The following is a 17,718-nucleotide window of genomic DNA, read 5'->3' as shown; positions in this document are numbered from 1 at the left end:
TGGGTATCTGTATCAAAAATCTGAGCTGTATTCCAGACTACTGTGTCCCTTAGATAGTGTTAGAAACCGAGATATGAAAGCTAGGAGCTAAATGGCACCTTAAACCTAGGTTGTGGGCACAACAATGGAACGTCTAGGCACACTTTTTAATAACAAGAATACAAAGCTGAAAATGAATGAACTGCAGCTAAAATATTATGTTCATTTTTCACACGGTCTAGTCCTTCCCCTGCCCACCCCCTTAATATTCTTAAGAGGGTCTCTTCTCCAGTCTTCAGAGTGTAGCTGGAAGTGGGGAGGCAGAAAAAGGTCCTCCTTTCTCCTTCCACTCTGCAGTTTTAATCTAAAATCTTAGGCTCAGTACTGCGCCCAGAGCTCAATGAAATTCCCAGTCACAAAATGTGCCTAGAACAATGGGATTTTTGAACACTGACCTTAGGTGGCATTAAGACTTCTGCTTGTGATTTCTTAACTGGTGAATGAAGGTAAAAACAACTGCTATCATCTAATACACAATGGGAAGAGGGCTGGAGAGAATAGTTAATAGGGTTTTGTGTTAGTGTGCATCTTGTGAATGCTTTCTTAAGGTTCAAATGTGACTTGGCTGTATGCATTGTCATTATGTGTTGTGGTAGTCTTGATTAAAAACAGTAAAACCAATATGGCTAGCGGTTGCTAAGAATTAAAAATGATCTTAAAGGTTTGCATGGAATCTGTTCCAATATTTTTATTTGGGGGGGGGTATTGTAAATTCTGGTTCTGCATTGTTTTGATATCAAAATAAGTTAAATATAAGAACAAAAGCATCATTTTTATCAGGAGATAGTGGTTAGAATAATGCCCCAAACCTCCTTAAAGTAAAAGATCTTAATATAAAGCCGTCAAAACAAAAGCCTATAATGGTCAAAATCACATAGTTTAAAGTTCAACTAACCTAATGAAAAATGTAAAAAACATGAAGCAGGCTTAAAACTAAATTCACAAACCGCATTGAATGTTGCAATAGTTTCCTAGCTAGGAATAGTATGTGCAATAAATAATATATGTGGCTGATCTTAAGCAGCAATTAAGTTCTGAGATAAAGATCCTTTTTCTGCAGCCATCTGATAAAGCAGGGGTGGGCAAACTTTTCTTTCTTTTGAGGGCTGCATTGCCTCTTGAGATTTGGCTACTTGAGTACTAGTATGGTGAGGATTTTTGATACAGCTTTTGGTAGAGCTTACAATGGTACCTCAGGTTACATACGTTTCAGGTTACATACACTTCAGGTTACTGACTCCACTAACCCAGAAATAGTACCTCGGGTTAAGAACTTTGCTTCAGGATGAGAACAGAAATCGTGCTCCGGCGGTGCAGTGGCAGCAGGAGGCCCCATTAGCTAAAGTGGTGCTTCAGGTTAAGAACAGTTTCAGGTTAAGAACGGACCTCCAGAACGAATTAAGTACTTAACCTGAGGTACCGCTGTATTTAAAAAACACATAACTATAGTTGAGACTGAAGTTTGTGCAGGCCTGTTAGTTTGTGCAGGCTCAGTAAATTTGGGAACCTGGGGCTAAAGTTTACCATTTTCTGGTTCTCTCTCGGCTCATGCCTCCCCCTTTCCACGCAGAAAACCAGAGGTACAAAGTTTGCTACAGAATTAGTATCTCTCTCCCCCCCCCCCAGTTAAAATAAATACCTGTTGCTTCCTCATTTTGATTAATTGCTCCTGAATGACTCCAAAATGGGAGAGGGAGGTCAGAATGCTGTGCTTCTGATGGATCTCCTCATCCCTAAGTGCTTATAATATTTGGAGTAATTTTTATGCTGTTAAGATGCCAAATATTGTTATTGGGTTATGTTGACAAATAGTGTGCTGCAGCACCCATTAAGACGTCAGCATACCCTAAAGTGGCAAGAATGGCACTATGATGGTGGGAAATCTGCAACATGAGATACAGTACATTCCAAAACAGTCAGGAATTCAGAACTCAAGAAGCCTATACAAAGCACGTAAGCACCTATCAGAACTTCCTGTTGTTATCTACCACTGCTAAATTTAGACTTGTCTACTGACCTTCAGGGCTCTTTTCAAGAGTGACTGTAAAGGGTTTGGTATTAGAGCTCTTGGACCTTTCTACACCAGAAAATGTGTTCTTTAAAATCCTGCCCACTCCCAGTCTCAGCTTCTGGTCCCCCCTTCTTTCAGGTTTGCCCTTCCAGACCCTTTCTTTCTGGAGTCTTGATACCTTCTAAGACCCATCTACCATCTAATTTAGAAAGCAGTCCTTTGACATCAAGGATGAAGAGAACTTATTTGATACTAATACAGGACTTCTTACCTTTCCAGAAAATGTTTTAGCTAATTAGTGTGCTCTCCGGACATGTTAAAAGTTTTAGATTTAAACACTTAGATTGTGTTAAGTTCTGTAGCTTGAGGAATGATCATTGTTAAGCACAACAGCAGTTCATGGTTGAATAGGAGTACCCTGAGAGAGTCTGCCACTTCTGAAATGTAGCTGGAGAAATCTTTCTGTATACAGCTCTATACAGATACAGAGCAGCAGGAGCCCAGTGTAATGTGATTCCTCTGACCCCAAAAGGCGTAGCAGGAAACAGTGAGCAACAGCAGCATTGCAGAGCATTTGGCAATAGATGAGTATCTGGTGTCGGTTCAGAAAATCTTGGGCAATGTTACCACGGAGAGCAGTGACCATTAGGGATCCTGAGAGCTTCTGGCAAAGTAGCTAAGAATGGGTCCCTCAAAGCACCAAATGGAAAAGTGTGGTTCTAGAACTAATGTTAAGTGGACTAATGTAGAACAATAGGAGTCCCAATAATTGAAAAAGGGTTATAGGAGAAGGTGCACAGTGACAATAGGATGTGGAATGTTTTAGGCAGAGTTGAAGAAAAGGTGTGTGCAATTTCCTTCTGTCTTTTTTAAAAAACAATTTTATTTATTAAGTGGTCATAGCTGTGCAGAAGCGATAAAAAATACTGAAGTGCTGGGTTAGTTTCCCATACTGCCTCCTTCTACTCCTTTTAGGAATATGGACTTGTGGCTTTTTCTGCTGTGATACTAAGGGATAGTGAACATGTAGACATTAAAATTCAAAACATGTTGTTGTTTATATTGGAATAGCCCCAGAGGATATTCTCTCTGCTGAACACCACCAGTCCAAAGTGTGATTCATGCAAACTTTTGTTGTGGCTGAGGTTGGGATGGTTTCTTATAAACCAGGCTGACTTCATAGTGTTATGGTGGTCAAGTGGGGCAGCATGGTTTGAATTGGTGTGTCACTATGTTTGTAGTGAACCCAGGATGCACTCCAACACTCTTGAACTCAGCTGTTCTTTGGTTCCCATAATTTTGATTGATGGTATGTGCTGGTTGTTGGCCCTTTTAAGAAGATGTAGCCTAAATAAACCTCTGTGAAAGTCATGCTCATTGGAACTAATGCTGTTGACTGGAAATGCAATGATTTCCTAACCATTTCAGCAGCCAAATGCTTTGTAATTGATATGTCTTGTGGGAGAAACTTTTGCAACTATTATGCAACTTCTAGGTCCTTGTCCTTGCTTGTAATTTATACTTCATGCATCTGTTTTATTGCCGAAGTTTTGTGTAACTATCTCTGACTTCAGGACCTAGCTATCCAGCATGAACAGTATCTATATTTTTCATATTTTTAAGTTTAAATTTGTATCTGCCCTTCATGCAAAGATCTCAAGGTGGTTCACAGCAGTGTTTGTACTGTGAGCTCCTGCATCCTTTCTTAAGGCTGTATATATATATATATAAAAGCATATATCCTAAAAAAAAGGTGGTTCACAGCATAATTTATCGTAGAGTCTTTTTGAAAATGCTGAACAAAGAGACTCACCAGAGATTTCTAGTTCTTACTAACTCATTTTACTTGAAAATCCCAGATTACGAACAATTAATCTATTCTGTTTTATTTCTAGTTGCTCAGACCATGTATCCTAAAAAGCGAACCTTATATTTTTAAGCTTGCAAATTTTATAAACTAGTTTTTCCTATAATAGGTAAATAACTTCAGAAGAAAGAAATGCCAGTAGTGGTCTCTGGCCTTTAAATGGACATGGGTTTCAGGGTGGCATAACCTTGAGCTGTTCAAATCCAGCCTTGGCATTGCAAATGCCCATAAACAAGAAGCTTTTGATACGATTTGGTTCTGGAATTCAGAAACCTAATTGCCAGAAAGAATAAATGCTGATTTGAACTTAATGCTGTAACATTGTTTTACATAATGAGAATGAACTTGTTTCCCCCTGGGATCGCACACTTTCCCTCCAGTGTGGCCACAAAGAGGAGTTTGGACAGTTTTGTTTTTTGTCTTAAATTAACCACAGCTTGCCATAGCATCAAACCCATACAGTGGTACCTTGGGTTACAGACGCTTCAGGTTACAGATTCCGCTAACCCAGAAATAGTACCTCGGGTTAAGAACTTTGCTTCAGGATGAGAAGAGAAATCACGCGGCAGCGGGAGGCCCCATTAGCTAAAGTGGTACCTCAGGTTAAGAACAGTTTCAGGTTAAGAATGGACCTCCAGAACAAATTAAGTTCTTAACCCGAGGTACCACTGTACAAACTGTGGTTAATCACAATGGTCGGTGAAAAAGAAGCCAGCTTCAAAACACAGTTAAGAAACTGATTTCTTTGTTTTCATTAATCATAAATAACCACAGTTTGCCTGGGTTTGGAGGCCGTAGCCTCCCATAGACCTTCCAAACAACTTTTTAGGACTGCACTGGAGGAGGCAGGGGGAGTCCAGTGGGAGGCAAGGCTTTTTCTCACAGCACTAAACCATGTGTAAGCATTGCATCCAAATGCAACCTAAAGCTAGTGTTAATTTCTATGGGTTTTTATACTCTTCAGCTGTTTAAAAAACAGCCCTGTGAGTCAAAATTCAAATGTTGGATTTCATTCAGATGGAGTGTTCCTCTCAGAAGCTTCTGTGTAGGAGTAGAGGGAAGTTTCAGCTTGTAGAATGTGTCTCATTTCAAGAGACTTAGAAAAAAATAAAATGGAATGCTTCTGCAACCCTAATGATCTTACTCTGTTTTCTTCACAGATCTTTGATTTCTAGTTGAATTTGCTACCACTTCAATCAAGATGCCACCAGCAATTGGAGGCCCTGTGGGATACACGCCACCAGAAGGAGGGTGGGGCTGGGCAGTAGTTGTTGGTGCCTTTATCTCTATAGGCTTTTCCTATGCATTCCCAAAATCCATCACGGTATTCTTTAAAGAGATAGAAATCATCTTCGAAGCATCTAGCAGCAAAGTGTCCTGGATCTCTTCCATTATGCTGGCAGTTATGTATGCAGGAGGTAAGTTTGCAAGCAAAATAAAGCTGCATGCCTTTACTGTGTCATATGTGGAAGCTTAATTATAATTGTGACTCCTAATTTAATCTGTTTTAATTAGAGGCAGAAGATTCATTAATAGATTTGTTGTGGGTACCTTATTTAGTTTACACCCACACTGTATATTTAATGCAGTCTTGTACCACCTTTAACTGTTATGGCTTCCTCAAAGAATCCTAGAAACTAATTAACTGTAGGTTAAGGATATCTGGAGTTGCTAGGACTATAGTACTCAAGTCCCTTAAACTACAGTTCCCAGGATTATTTTTTGGGGGGAGGGGAGGGGAAGCAGTGACTGTTAAAATGATATAGGAGCACTTTAAATACAGTGGTACCTCGCAAGACGAAATTAATTCATTCTGCGAGTTTTTCCGTCTTGCGAATTTTCCGTCTTGCGAAGCACGGAACTGCACCTCTTCAAGCAATGCACCCTGGGTATTAACGGTTTTAAGAAAAAGGAAACAAACTTGCAAGACGTTTTCGTCTTGCAAAGCAAGCCCATAGGGAAATTTGTCTTGCGAAGCAACTCAAAAAACGAAAAACTATTTCGTCTTGCGAGTTTTTCGTCTTGCGAGGTACCACTGTAAATGGTGTAGATGTGACCCTTTGTCTCCCATGTGGTAGAATGAATTCTTGATACCCAAAATGGGATGGGGGTGGGGTGGAGAAAACCCAACTCCAAAGCTAACTTTTCTTCCTCCTTTACACTGAAAATAAAATATTTCCGGGGTACTATTTCTGACCTGGCAGTCTTTCTGGTGTGCCTCTCTGACATCATTTGTAAGGAGGCTGCTCCAAGTTAGCTAATTATTCTTATTCTTTATTAAATTTGTATTTTACCCTCCGTCCAAAAATCACAGGGTGGTTCACATCATAAAAATACAAAATGAGAAGTCAAAATACATAAAAAAACCCCAAACCAATAGCGCCCCCCCCATACATTTTTAAAAACCATAGAATGCTCTATCAGCCCAAGGCGGCCTGGTTATAAAGAAATGTTTTCGCATGGTGCCTAAAGATACTAATGAAGACACCAGGTGAGCTTCCCAGGGGAGAGCATTCCACAACTGTTCTCATGTTGCCACCATCTGGTACCTCTTGTGGAGGAGGCACACAAAGATGGGCCTTAGATGATGACTGCAGGGTCCGGGTCAGTTCATATAGGAAGAGATATTCCCTGAGGCACTGCGGTCCTGAACCATTTAAGGCTTTATAGGTCAAAACCAGTGCTTTGAATTGGGCCCAGAAACTAATTGGCAGCCAGTGCAGTTGGGCCAGGAACAATGTAATATTCTCAAACTATCTTGCCCTGGTCAGCAGCCTGGCTGCTGAATTCTGTACCGGCTGAATTTTCCGAACCATCTGCAGAGGCAGCGCACATATAGCACATTGCAGTAATCTAACCTAGAGGTTACCAGAGCATAGACAACTGGAGTTAGGCTCTCTCTGTCCAGATAGGGCCACCAGCTGAAGCAAATGAAAGGCATTCCATGCCACCAGGCCATCTGAGCGTCAAGCGATAGCAAACGATCCATCAGTACCCTCAAGCTACATGCTCACGCCTTCAGAGGGAATGAAACCCCATCAAGAACAGGCAACCTTCAAGCTATTTGGTCTAGGGGACCATGCCGCTAACAGTCCCTCCCTCTTATTTGGATAGAGCTTTAGTTCGTTGGCTCTCATCCTTTACCGAGGCAAGACATTGGTCTACAACATCACCCGCAGATGTAAAGGAGAAGTAGAGCTGTGTGACACCAACCAGCTACTTGCTGGCAACACACTCCAAAGCTCCAGATGACTCAGTGGTGTCATATAGATTTTAAAAAGCATATGGGATAAAATGGAACCCAGAGGAACCCCACATTGAAAGCTGCATGGAGCCAAAGAGCACTCCCTAAGCATAAACCTCTGAAAATGACCATTCACACAGGACCAGAACTACTGCAAAGCAGTGCTGCCACCCCCCAACTTGGACAGATGCTCCAGAAGAATACCATGGTCAATGGTATTGAAATCCAAGGAGAAGTTGAGGAGAATCAATAGGGACATATTTTCCTTGGGTTTCTCCTGGCAGAGGCCATCATACAGGGCAAGTGCACTGCTTTTCTGAGTTAGCCTGGTTAAGGAAAGACAGTGGATGCTCAGCACTGCAAGTCACAGGAAGATACATTGTAGGAGCAAATAAAGCATTGACTATATGTATATCGGGACGCGAGTGGCACTGTGGGTTAAACCACAGAGCCTAGGACTTGCTGATCAGAAGGTCAGCGGTTCGAATCCCCGCGACGGGGTGAGCTCCCGTTGCTCGGTCCCTGCCCCTGCCAACCTAGCAGTTCGAAAGCACGAAGTGCAAGTAGATAAACAGGTACCGCTCCGGCGGTAAGGTAAACGGCGTTTCCGTGCGCTGCTCTGGTTTGCCAGAAGCGGCTTAGTCATGCTGGCCACATGACCCGGAAGCTGTACGCCGGCTCCCTCAGCCAGTAAAGCGAGATGAGCGCCTCAACCCCAGAGTCAGTCGCAACTGGACCTAATGGTCAGGGGTCCCTTTACCTATATGTATATCAGATCTTGTTATTTCAGAATTCCTGTGTTTTCCTGTTTTTTATTACATCCTAGTAATAATAAAATTAAACTTATCTTGAAAAGATAAGTAGGGTCTGGTATGGTTTAAAATTGGATGGGGGACTGTGGGTTGAGATTCATGCATTGCAGGGAGTTGGACAAGATGGCCCTCAGGGTCTCTTCCAACTCCACAATTCTACTGTTTTTATTATATTATTTTAGTTGCTTTTAGGTTTTTTAGACTGCTCAGGGATTTAAAAAAATATTAAGTGGTCTTGAAATGCTGCTAAATAAATACAGTAGTAAGAAAACCTGCCCAGGGTAGAAGCTTTGGCTGAGTTATTGCTTCCACCCTGGCTTCTTGCAAGTGGAACTGAAATGTGTGCTGTGAATTTTCTCACCTTCTTCTGTTGGAATGACCTGTAAGGCCCCAAAGTGGGGGTTAAGGTACAAGGATAAGAAATCTTTCCTCCCTTGCTGCTTTCCATAATGAGGGTGGATTACAGGTAGTATTTAATCAATCATTTTCTCTGAAAATTGTAACTATAAAACAAAATCTGCTTTGTTAATAGAAAGAGGAAACAGAGCAGCAGGATAGGACTTCTAATTTGGTGAGGAGGGGAAAAGATAAAAAAATAATACAGTGGTACCTCTAGTTGAGGACTTAATCCGTTTTGGGGTGCCATTCGCACCTCGAAAAGTCCACAACTAGAGCGCCTCTTCTGTGCATGTGCACGGCGCGATCGAGCGCTTCTGCGCATGCGCAGGCAGCGAACCCGGAAGTAAACACTTCTGGGTTCACTGCATTCGTAAGCTGAAAGTCCGTAACTAGAGCAGAACGCAACACAAGGTATGACTCTACACGTTCCAAATAGTTCAATATAAATGTTCGTGCTCAACTCTTGTTAGTAGCCATTGATGTTTCTTACTGGCATCTGCACTGTGCAACATGTGTGATCCATGGTTAACTATTTTCAGAGGTTTTGACCTGATAAAGCAGGATCTTGACAAATAAATCTGAGAAATGAAGAATGTGAGTGTGTGGAAATTTTTTATACACTTTTATGCAAGAGAAATCTGAACCAGGCCACCATTGCCTTAATGTTAGCGTATAAATTATGTGCTACCATGCAAGGTGTATAAACCTTGCATGAAAGCACATGAATTATATACTAACATTAAGGCAATGGTGGCCTGGTTTGAACTTCACATGCCTAGTTCCAACAAAGTAGGATTTGTTGATTGGGAGTGACCAGTGAGGTCAAGCATTTTTCCCACTTCCTGGTGTGTAAACCCACAAGTTTCCTGCTATGAAGATTGCAAAAAAAACAAAACAAAAACCCTCTGGCTTAAAACCCTCAAGTTGTATTCTATGATGCTGGGCACATGAAGGCAGGAGGAGGGAGTGTTGAAATTAGCTGGCTGGGTTGTCCCCCCCCCCCCCCCCGATTCAACAAATCATATTTGATTGGGAAAATGGCATTTGAACCAGAATTACCTGTTCATCAGCATTTCAATGGCTGTGGCTGGAGGTCTTTCATTAGAATGGTCTGTGTATAGAAATAGAGAAGCTAACAAGATACATCTGATTTAAATTTTATTTGAACTGAATTATTTCCAGTCTGCTTTCAAGCTACAGGACAAAGATCCCATTCTTTTGTCATAAGCATCTGAAACACAGGATCTGAAAGGCTTGGGGCAATTATGGAATGCAGTGTCCAGTTTTCTTTTTAAAAACAATTTTCCCCCTCCTTGTGCAGGGAAGTGGTCCTGGTTAGTGAATAGTACTCTGTATCTTGCCCCCCTCACCCTCGTGTTCTTTCTCAACGCTCATATTCTCAGTATTCCTCTCACTCAACCGTGCCAACTCATTTCTCTGTATCCAACAAAACTCCAGACAGTGCAAACAGAATGTTATGTAAACTGTACCCTTTACTAACTTACAAGACTGAGTTTTGGCTGTCTTGGTGCAGTATGTTGCCAGACCCTGGATATTGTCCTGTAATTGGAGAAGGTAGAGACACCCCCCTCCCAAGCTACTGCTGAATAGGAATCTCAGCCATGGCAATTGCAGCAAAACTGATGCATGCCATGGAAAAAGGGGCCCAGGCTATGCTGAGTCAGGAGATTTTCTCAGGGCAGATAGAAAACAAATATATATATATTTCATTTGCTACTGATACTAAAGCAAACATCTCTTAAAAAACCCTAAAACCACTGATAAAAATCAACCTATTGGCTACATTTGGATGAGATGCTAAATCGGGTCAGCAAACTTTTTCAGCAGGGGGCCGGTCCACTGTCCCTCAGACCTTGTGGGGGACCGGACTATATTTTGAAAAAATAATAATGAATGAATTCCTATGTCCTACAAATAACCCAGAGATGCATTTTAAATAAAAACGCAGAGATGCATTTTACTCATGTAAAAACACGCTGATTCCTGGACTGTCCGCAAGCCGGATTCAGAAGGCCATTGGGCCGGATCTGGCCCCCGGGCCTTAGTTTGCCTACCCATGTGCTAAATGGAAGGAGTGCTATTTGAGCAAGCCTAGTCTGCCCCATAACTCCCCTTCCCCTGTTCTGCATGGCTGCGAGAAGTCTGGAAGCTTTTGCTTTCTCTTAATTGGACATCCTGAGTTGTCTTAATTGGGGATCAGGGCTTAAACTTAGTTCATTTCAAAACGAGATACCTTCAAGTACTGGTGAAGCTAACATAAAGGTAAAGTCAAAAAAAGCAGTATAAAAGTTTGTAAAACAGGACATACTGAATAGCACACATACACACACACGCCTATGTGTACTGAATTCCGATTCCCTTCACTTTCTAACCTGATGTTTCCCTTTTGGGATGACACAGCATAAGTTCCTCCTTTGGAAGCAGAGCTGAGTATTTGTGGCTTCAATGCTGCTACAGTGTTGGTGGGCCAGACTTCTGTTTTGCATTTTGCCTCAGAAAGCAAGTGACGTTGTTGCATGAGACTTTTCCTTGGAAGGGAACAGTCTCTGCTTTGTCCTTATTCAGTTGGTGAGGCAACCAGCAGACTTCCCTGCTTCAGTGTTACAACAAGCACGTAAACTGACTTAATGAGCCGTCTGTGATTATTTGCTTTAAAGGTTTAGATAATCCGTTTTCTAAACACCCTATTTCTAATCGGTGCTCCTCCAGCCCTTTCTCTTCTCTCTTCATGGGCTGGGGATGCAGAGGGGAGAGGCGCCCAGAGTCTTCTGGGCTCAGCCTGGAGCTCCCTGGCCAGCCTTCCCAAACTCTCTCGGGGCTGCTCCTGCCCAGCACATGAGTTGGCTTCAGGGAGGGCAAACAGAGCTGCAGGAGGGTGTGTGGGCCAAACTCTGAAGCCCAAACAGCAAATGGAGGGTGGGAAATGGGAATCCCTTGCAGCTCCTTCCCTCAGGAGGCGCTAAACAAACACTTCCCTGTAAGGGAGGGAAGGTGGGCTGTGTAAACACGAGGGGAACTAAGGCACAGAGAAGTAGCATACTCAGATTTCTGAGGTGATTTCTGTGCCCCCAGCAGGGGTCAGTTTTGCCAACCCCCTAGTTTAGCCTTTGATTGCCAAAGTCTTTTTTCCCCTTGGATGCCTGTCCCCTTTCCTCCTGCTTTTAATTTTTATTGTTGTTGTTGTTGTTATTGTGCATAAAGCTGAATGCACACAAGTTAAATGCATGTAAGCTGTGGGTGGGTGAAGATTGGCTTTTCCTTTGTTTGGAATAATAAGAGAAAATGAGATGTTTGTTTCTAAGATGGGACATAATTAATTCATTAGCTGTTGGTATACTTCCAAAATATCCAGGCTCCAAAGAGCAATATTTTCTGGTCTCACTTGGCTATAAGTGTCGTGAATTTTTAAAAAACTTTTTTGGTTATTTGTGGCTGACCTTGCTAAGTGTGTGGCTTACTTAGTCTATATGCTTGTTTGCACTGTTGTCCTTTAAACCATTTTCCAGTAAAATGAATCTTTTTAAATTAAAATTGCATATTTGTCCAGAAAAGGACAGTGCTCTTTTTCAAGGTAGTGACTAAAAACTTGGTGGAAGCTCTGCTGTTTAGGAGTTTCATATAACCACATGTCAAAGTTCATGTTCTGCAAAACTTTACATAAGCCGCTCCATTGATAGATGAGATTTTACTCCATGAAGTGAAATGTAATTTGGCTGTGTGCTCACTCTGTCAACTGGACTTGAATTCTGCCAATTCTCCCTTTTATAACATGGTACAATTCAGTAGTGTCCTCTTAACAAACACAGAACTTTAGTGTTTAATATCCATGTGACACTCTGAAGCTATTGTGTGCTTTGTGTAGGTGTTCTGCAGCTGCTGAAGCATCTGGATGTTGCAATGATATAAGAAAAGACTGCTGCACAAAAGCAGTAGCTGCAGAATGCTGCATGCCTAGTGTCATTCCTACATAAGACAAGTGGGTGAACTGTGGTCTGGGGGCCACATGTGGCTCCAACCTAATTTTATGCTCCTTCTGACACCACCTAAAGCTGCCCTGTTCCTCCATCTGATCAGAATTCCTTCCTTCCTGCATGCCCTCTCAGTTTTCCTGGCATTTAACAGTGACCCACTTTTATGTAGTTTCAGTAGAAGTTGAAAGGATGTTATTTTATTTGATGAAAATAAATGGGGGTTTGTTTTAAATTACCCTTTTGTACTTATTTGCGGTGTGTGTGGGGGGCACATTTAAGTCTGAAAGGAATTAATTTTATTTGTTTTCCAGAACAGTAGTTATTTTGGTTTGTTATACTAAAAAATCTTCTTACCTAATTATTTGAGTGATATTGTCAAACCCAGCAGGTCTTAAGTTCTAAGTAGGCCTCCATAGGATTGGACATTCTCATCCAAGGGTAGCTACAGTGAAAATTGAAGCATTCTTCTTCCAGATTAGTTAATCCATAAGGCTTTTGTTTCTAGCTCCTTGATAGAACGTACTTCTTGAGGGAAACAATGTCTACCCACCCCTGCTACAGGCAAAATTTCAAGGGAGAAAATTTCAGTGATTTATTTACATTTGCCTTGTAAAAAGAAAATGATGGGCAAAGTGCCATGGTGCAGTGGCAGAACATATGCTGTGCATATGAAGAGTCCCATATTGTCTTTCTGCAAAAATCAGTATGATTTTGGTTAAAGGGCACAGTAGATTGTATGCATGGTTAAGCAAACTAAGATCCAACAAGCTTGTGAAGAGTAGAGCAGGTACGACTTTAGCACTGAAGGTGAGAGTCATCTTTGGATTGGCAATCTTCTTGGTTCCTCCTCAGAATCGATAACTCTACCTACAACTTCCTTCCCAGCTGACTCTTAAGACCTCCTGGGGACCAGATGGGGCTCATCCTAATCCACTGGGACCCTCCCCAGGAACATCAAACTGTAGCTTTTCAAGCTTCTCCCACCCTTCTGGGGGGGGGGGGAGCACTGCATAGACCTATGCCTGAGACCTTGGATTTTGGTTGGCTGGACAGGGCAACTTCATATGTATTCAGGCCTGGAATTTGGGAGCCCCATATTGAATTCTTGATATTTCTTATGAATCGGCTACACAGCTGTAAAATGCACCAATCACTTTACCATGATTTTTTAAAAAAAGCTTTATTAGGAAAATAATAACTGACACACAGAAAGGAGACTGCTGTACTTTGTGTACTTCTCTAAAAACAATTGGAACAGTACCAAGTGGGACAAGATGTGACCCAGCTGGAACTTGTTGGGATTTCTGAATGCCTTGGTTGTTGTTTTTTCTAAAAACTAGGATGCTGTTATCAAGGCCAGCAAACTTCTATTTAGTTATCCAGGGTCACCATGGGGCTGAGTACCTTTTTATCTGCTAATGGAGAAACCAGATCAGTTAATATCCAGGGCATGCACATTTGGGTTTATTTAAATGGGCTTTATTATTGGTCCTTAGACACTGTTTGCTTTGGATTTAGGAAAGTACTTTAAATACTGCTGTGTAGCTTTATCAGACTCATACCTTTTGGTTGGTAATTAAAAGAATATAGTATATACATAAAAGATATTGACTAGAGAGGATTTCAGCTGTGATTTCAGCTACTGACTAGCTTGGAATTTGATACACAAGTAATACTAAAATACCCTCTCTTTTGTTATCACTGTTTTATATCTGGTTGAAACTGTTCAATTCATCTGTTATGCCAATCGTCAAACTACTTTTTACCACTCAAGGAGTTGCTTTGGAGCTGAATCATACATTTACATATTTGGTAAAAAAAACCCAAGTTTACTACAGACTGCCTACCCTCACAACCACTTCAGTGTGTGGTTGGCATAGGAAAAATCCTGCTGTCACCTGTATTAGCCTGTAGCAAATTGTTTTTATGTATGCCAATTCTGCTACCCAAAATTCTTCATTTTGTAAGTTGTTTATAAAATGCTAATTCAGCCAGTTCTAAAGTAGAGTGTTCAGCTGTGTGGACATGCCCATAATACAGTGGTACCTCGGGTTACAGACATCTCGGGTTAGAAACACTTCGGGTTATAGACTCCACTAACCCGGAAGTAGTACCTTGGGTTAAGAACTTTACCTCAGGATGAGAACAGAATTCGCATGCTGGCGGCGCAGCAGCAGTGGGAGGCCCCATTAGCTAAAGTGGTACCTCAGGTTAAGAACTGTTTCAGATTAAGAATGGACCTCTGGAATGAATTAAGTTCATAACCAGAGGTACCACTGTACACACCCCTAACCCATGGGTCATCAGCATGACTCCTGTGGGTGCAGTGGTCTACTCCTGACGCCCTTGGATCATCTAACCACCTCCTTCACTGTCCCACTGGTCATGAGATGTGATAATGATTACCTTTTTCTTCCTTGAAAGGTACATAGAGTGGAAGGAGGAAGTTGGAATTTCTACGCGCGTGCGCGCGCACACACACACACGGGGGGGGGGCATTTACATAAGTCACCCAACTTGTAGGAACAGCTTCTCTTGCTGTTGGAGTGGGAATGTGCTTTTCCACAAGCAGAGCTCCAGTTGCAGTTCTTCGATCCAAATATGGATCAGCCTGGGACAAGCAAGCTAATATTTAACATGGTGATTCATGTATAATATCCACAGCCTTCAAAAGTTCATGCTTTGCTTGGCAGGCACCTGTTCCAAAGTGTAGGAAATGAACAGAAATGTAAAACCCTTTTTCACACCTAGATAACTATTGTCCTTTCGATTTTCTCCTAGGTCCCATCAGCAGTATCCTGGTGAACAAGTATGGCAGCCGGCCAGTCATGATGGCAGGCGGCTGCCTTTCAGGGTGTGGCTTGATTGCTGCCTCTTTCTGTAACACAGTGGAAGAGCTTTACTTTTGTGTTGGGGTTGTAGGAGGTGAGTGGCACGGCTGCAAAACATCTACTTCTTCCTCACCCAATCCATTGAACTCTTCTCTTCCTTTGAAGTCATGATACTGGATCCTGAGAAGGATGCAAAGAAACTAGTGTAGCCTATGAAACAGAACTGAAAGGATTATAACAAGTAGTTGCCCAGGCTTTTAGAAAGGCTAAACCTATGTCATTTTTTGTTTTCCCTTTTGTTTCAAGTGAAGACCTTTTTATTTGCTCGGGCTTTTTGGCTGTTGCGTTTTTCAATCCTCCTTTGGGTTTTCTGTGGTTCTAATACTTTCATTTTTAATGTTCTGCTCTTTTTATAATGTCATATTTAAGACTGTTTAAATTTATGGTTTTTAATTGTTGTCTGCCTTACGTGCCCTGAAAGGTGTGATATAAATAGCTCAAAATTAAATAAGCTTGCTGAAAGATACAGAGCGGTCCAGGAGAGAGTTGCATGGCTTCTTCTTTGTATGCACCTCTCTCGGCAGGAAGCAAGAGGGTGCCCAGAGTCCACTGTGCCTTGAAGAGAGGCACTGGACCGAAAGGGAAGGAGGGTGCATTGCCCTCAACCCAGCAATTACCCCTCTTCGGGAAACCAGGTGTCACCACAGAGACTTCTGTGTTGATGTCTCATTTTGAAGCTCCGCATGGAAGATGCAGCATATAACCTCTTCCAACCTTGGAGTTTGACTGCAAAGCACAGCACTGCTTCTTACCTTGCAGGTGCCCCTCCTGGGAAACAAATGGGGCACTTGTCAGGTACGAACCCCTAATTCACAGTCTATCCCTACACTATTTAGTGTCTTGGCTCTCCTTGTTTTTTGTTTTTGTTTAATAACCTCAATCGCCTATACCTTAAATCCTTTGAATCTCTGTTTCATACATACGTCAACAATGTAGAAGCTGAGTCAGAAAATCATACCCCCACCTTCTTAGTAGCTCAAAACAGCAAATAAAAGTGCATAGACCCAGTTTCTCTCACTCAGCCTACTTCAGTAGAGTAAATATGTTCTCTAAAGCAGTGGATTTGCAGAGCTGCCATTCTCATACCCTTAATTCAACTTTTTTTTCTGTTCCCAGGCCTTGGACTTGCATTTAATTTAAACCCAGCCCTGACCATGATTGGCAAGTACTTCTACAAGAAGCGCCCATTGGCTAATGGACTGGCTATGGCAGGCAGTCCTGTGTTCTTGTCCACACTGGCTCCCCTGAACCAGTATTTCTATAGCATTTTTGGATGGAGAGGAAGCTTCTTAATCCTCGGGGGCCTCTTGCTGAACTGTTGTGTTGCTGGGTCTCTGATGAGACCGATAGGTCCCAAGCCGGAGCCGCCAAAGAAAGAAGTTAAGGAAGTGTTGCAGGAGGCTGGCAAAGCAGGGGCAAAAGAAGATGGTGCAGGAGATGTCAGCGCAGACCTTATTGCTGGGAAGTCTAAAAAGCAGAAAAGCACAGTTTTGGGGACTGTTAACAAGTTTTTGGATTTGTCTCTCTTCACGCACCGTGGCTTCTTGCTCTACCTGTTTGGCAACGTGGTCATGTTTTTTGGACTCTTTACTCCATTAGTCTTTCTCAGTAATTATGGGAAGAGTATGCATTTCTCTAAAGAATCTGCTGCCTTTTTGCTCTCCATTCTAGCCTTTGTAGATATGGTTGCCAGGCCATCCATGGGCTTGGTAGCAAACACCAAGTGGGTGAGGCCCAGGATCCAGTACTTCTTTGCTGTGTCTGTAGTTTATAATGGAGTCTGCCACCTTTTGGCCCCTATATCCACCACCTATGCCGGCTTTTGCATCTATGCTGGGTTTTTCGGATTTGCCTTTGGCTGGCTCAGCTCTGTCTTGTTTGAAACACTGATGGATCTAGTTGGAGCGCAACGGTTCTCCAGTGCTGTTGGCTTGGTGACTATTGTGGAATGCTGCCCTGTTCTTTTGGGACCCCCTCTCCTAGGTAAGAGTATTTTCTGTATTTCTCTTGCAGAGGGTTGTGTATGGTGATGCATTTGCCTTTTGGTGAGAGAGAAGGGGGCAAGAAGGTTAGTCAGGGGCGAGGAAGCTTAGTTCTGGGAGCCAATTGCTGCCCTCCAAACCTCTCTATCCGGCCTGCTGAACTCCCCCCAGGCAATACCCGTCTGTAGCCCTACTCCATATCCTCCTTGAGTGTTTTTGCCTGGCTGGAATGTGTCCTCATGGTTGCCTCGATAGATGGGTGTGTGGTGAAACTAGCCTATGCTATGAAGGTAACATTTGCATTTGTTGCCTTGCCCTCTTTTGTATCTGGTCTCACCTACCAAAGGCAAGTTGTACGCAGAAGGTGGTCCAGATGGGAATAGGGCCTTCATTCTGAAAAAGATTTCCTTCTCCTCCAGAGTCAGAATTATGTTGCTTCTGGCACTTTGCAAATGCCAGAACAGTGATCTCATCAGCCTGT

At 42.4% G+C, this 17,718-nt stretch overlaps 1 protein-coding gene across 3 annotated transcripts in view; it reads left to right on the top strand.

Annotated features, from left to right (window-relative positions):
• The window catches only part of SLC16A1 (solute carrier family 16 member 1), a 45,808-nt gene that overhangs the window by 23,854 nt on the left and 4,236 nt on the right, over nucleotides 1-17,718 (top strand). For all 3 annotated transcript variants that reach the window (XM_083617512.1, XM_083617513.1, XM_083617514.1), the window contains exons 2-4: nucleotides 5,078-5,335; nucleotides 15,146-15,289; nucleotides 16,372-17,238. In XM_083617512.1, coding sequence (XP_083473638.1) covers nucleotides 5,119-5,335; nucleotides 15,146-15,289; nucleotides 16,372-17,238 — 1,228 coding nt within the window. In that variant the 5' untranslated portion in view covers nucleotides 5,078-5,118. The remainder of the gene's footprint in view (nucleotides 1-5,077; nucleotides 5,336-15,145; nucleotides 15,290-16,371; nucleotides 17,239-17,718) is intronic.

Source organism: Podarcis filfolensis (assembly GCF_964270895.1).
Source record: "Podarcis filfolensis genome assembly, chromosome: 6".
Taxonomy (NCBI): Eukaryota; Metazoa; Chordata; class Lepidosauria; order Squamata; family Lacertidae; genus Podarcis; species Podarcis filfolensis.
Note: the sequence above shows the minus strand (reverse complement) of the source record. Positions and strands in the feature narration are given on the sequence as shown.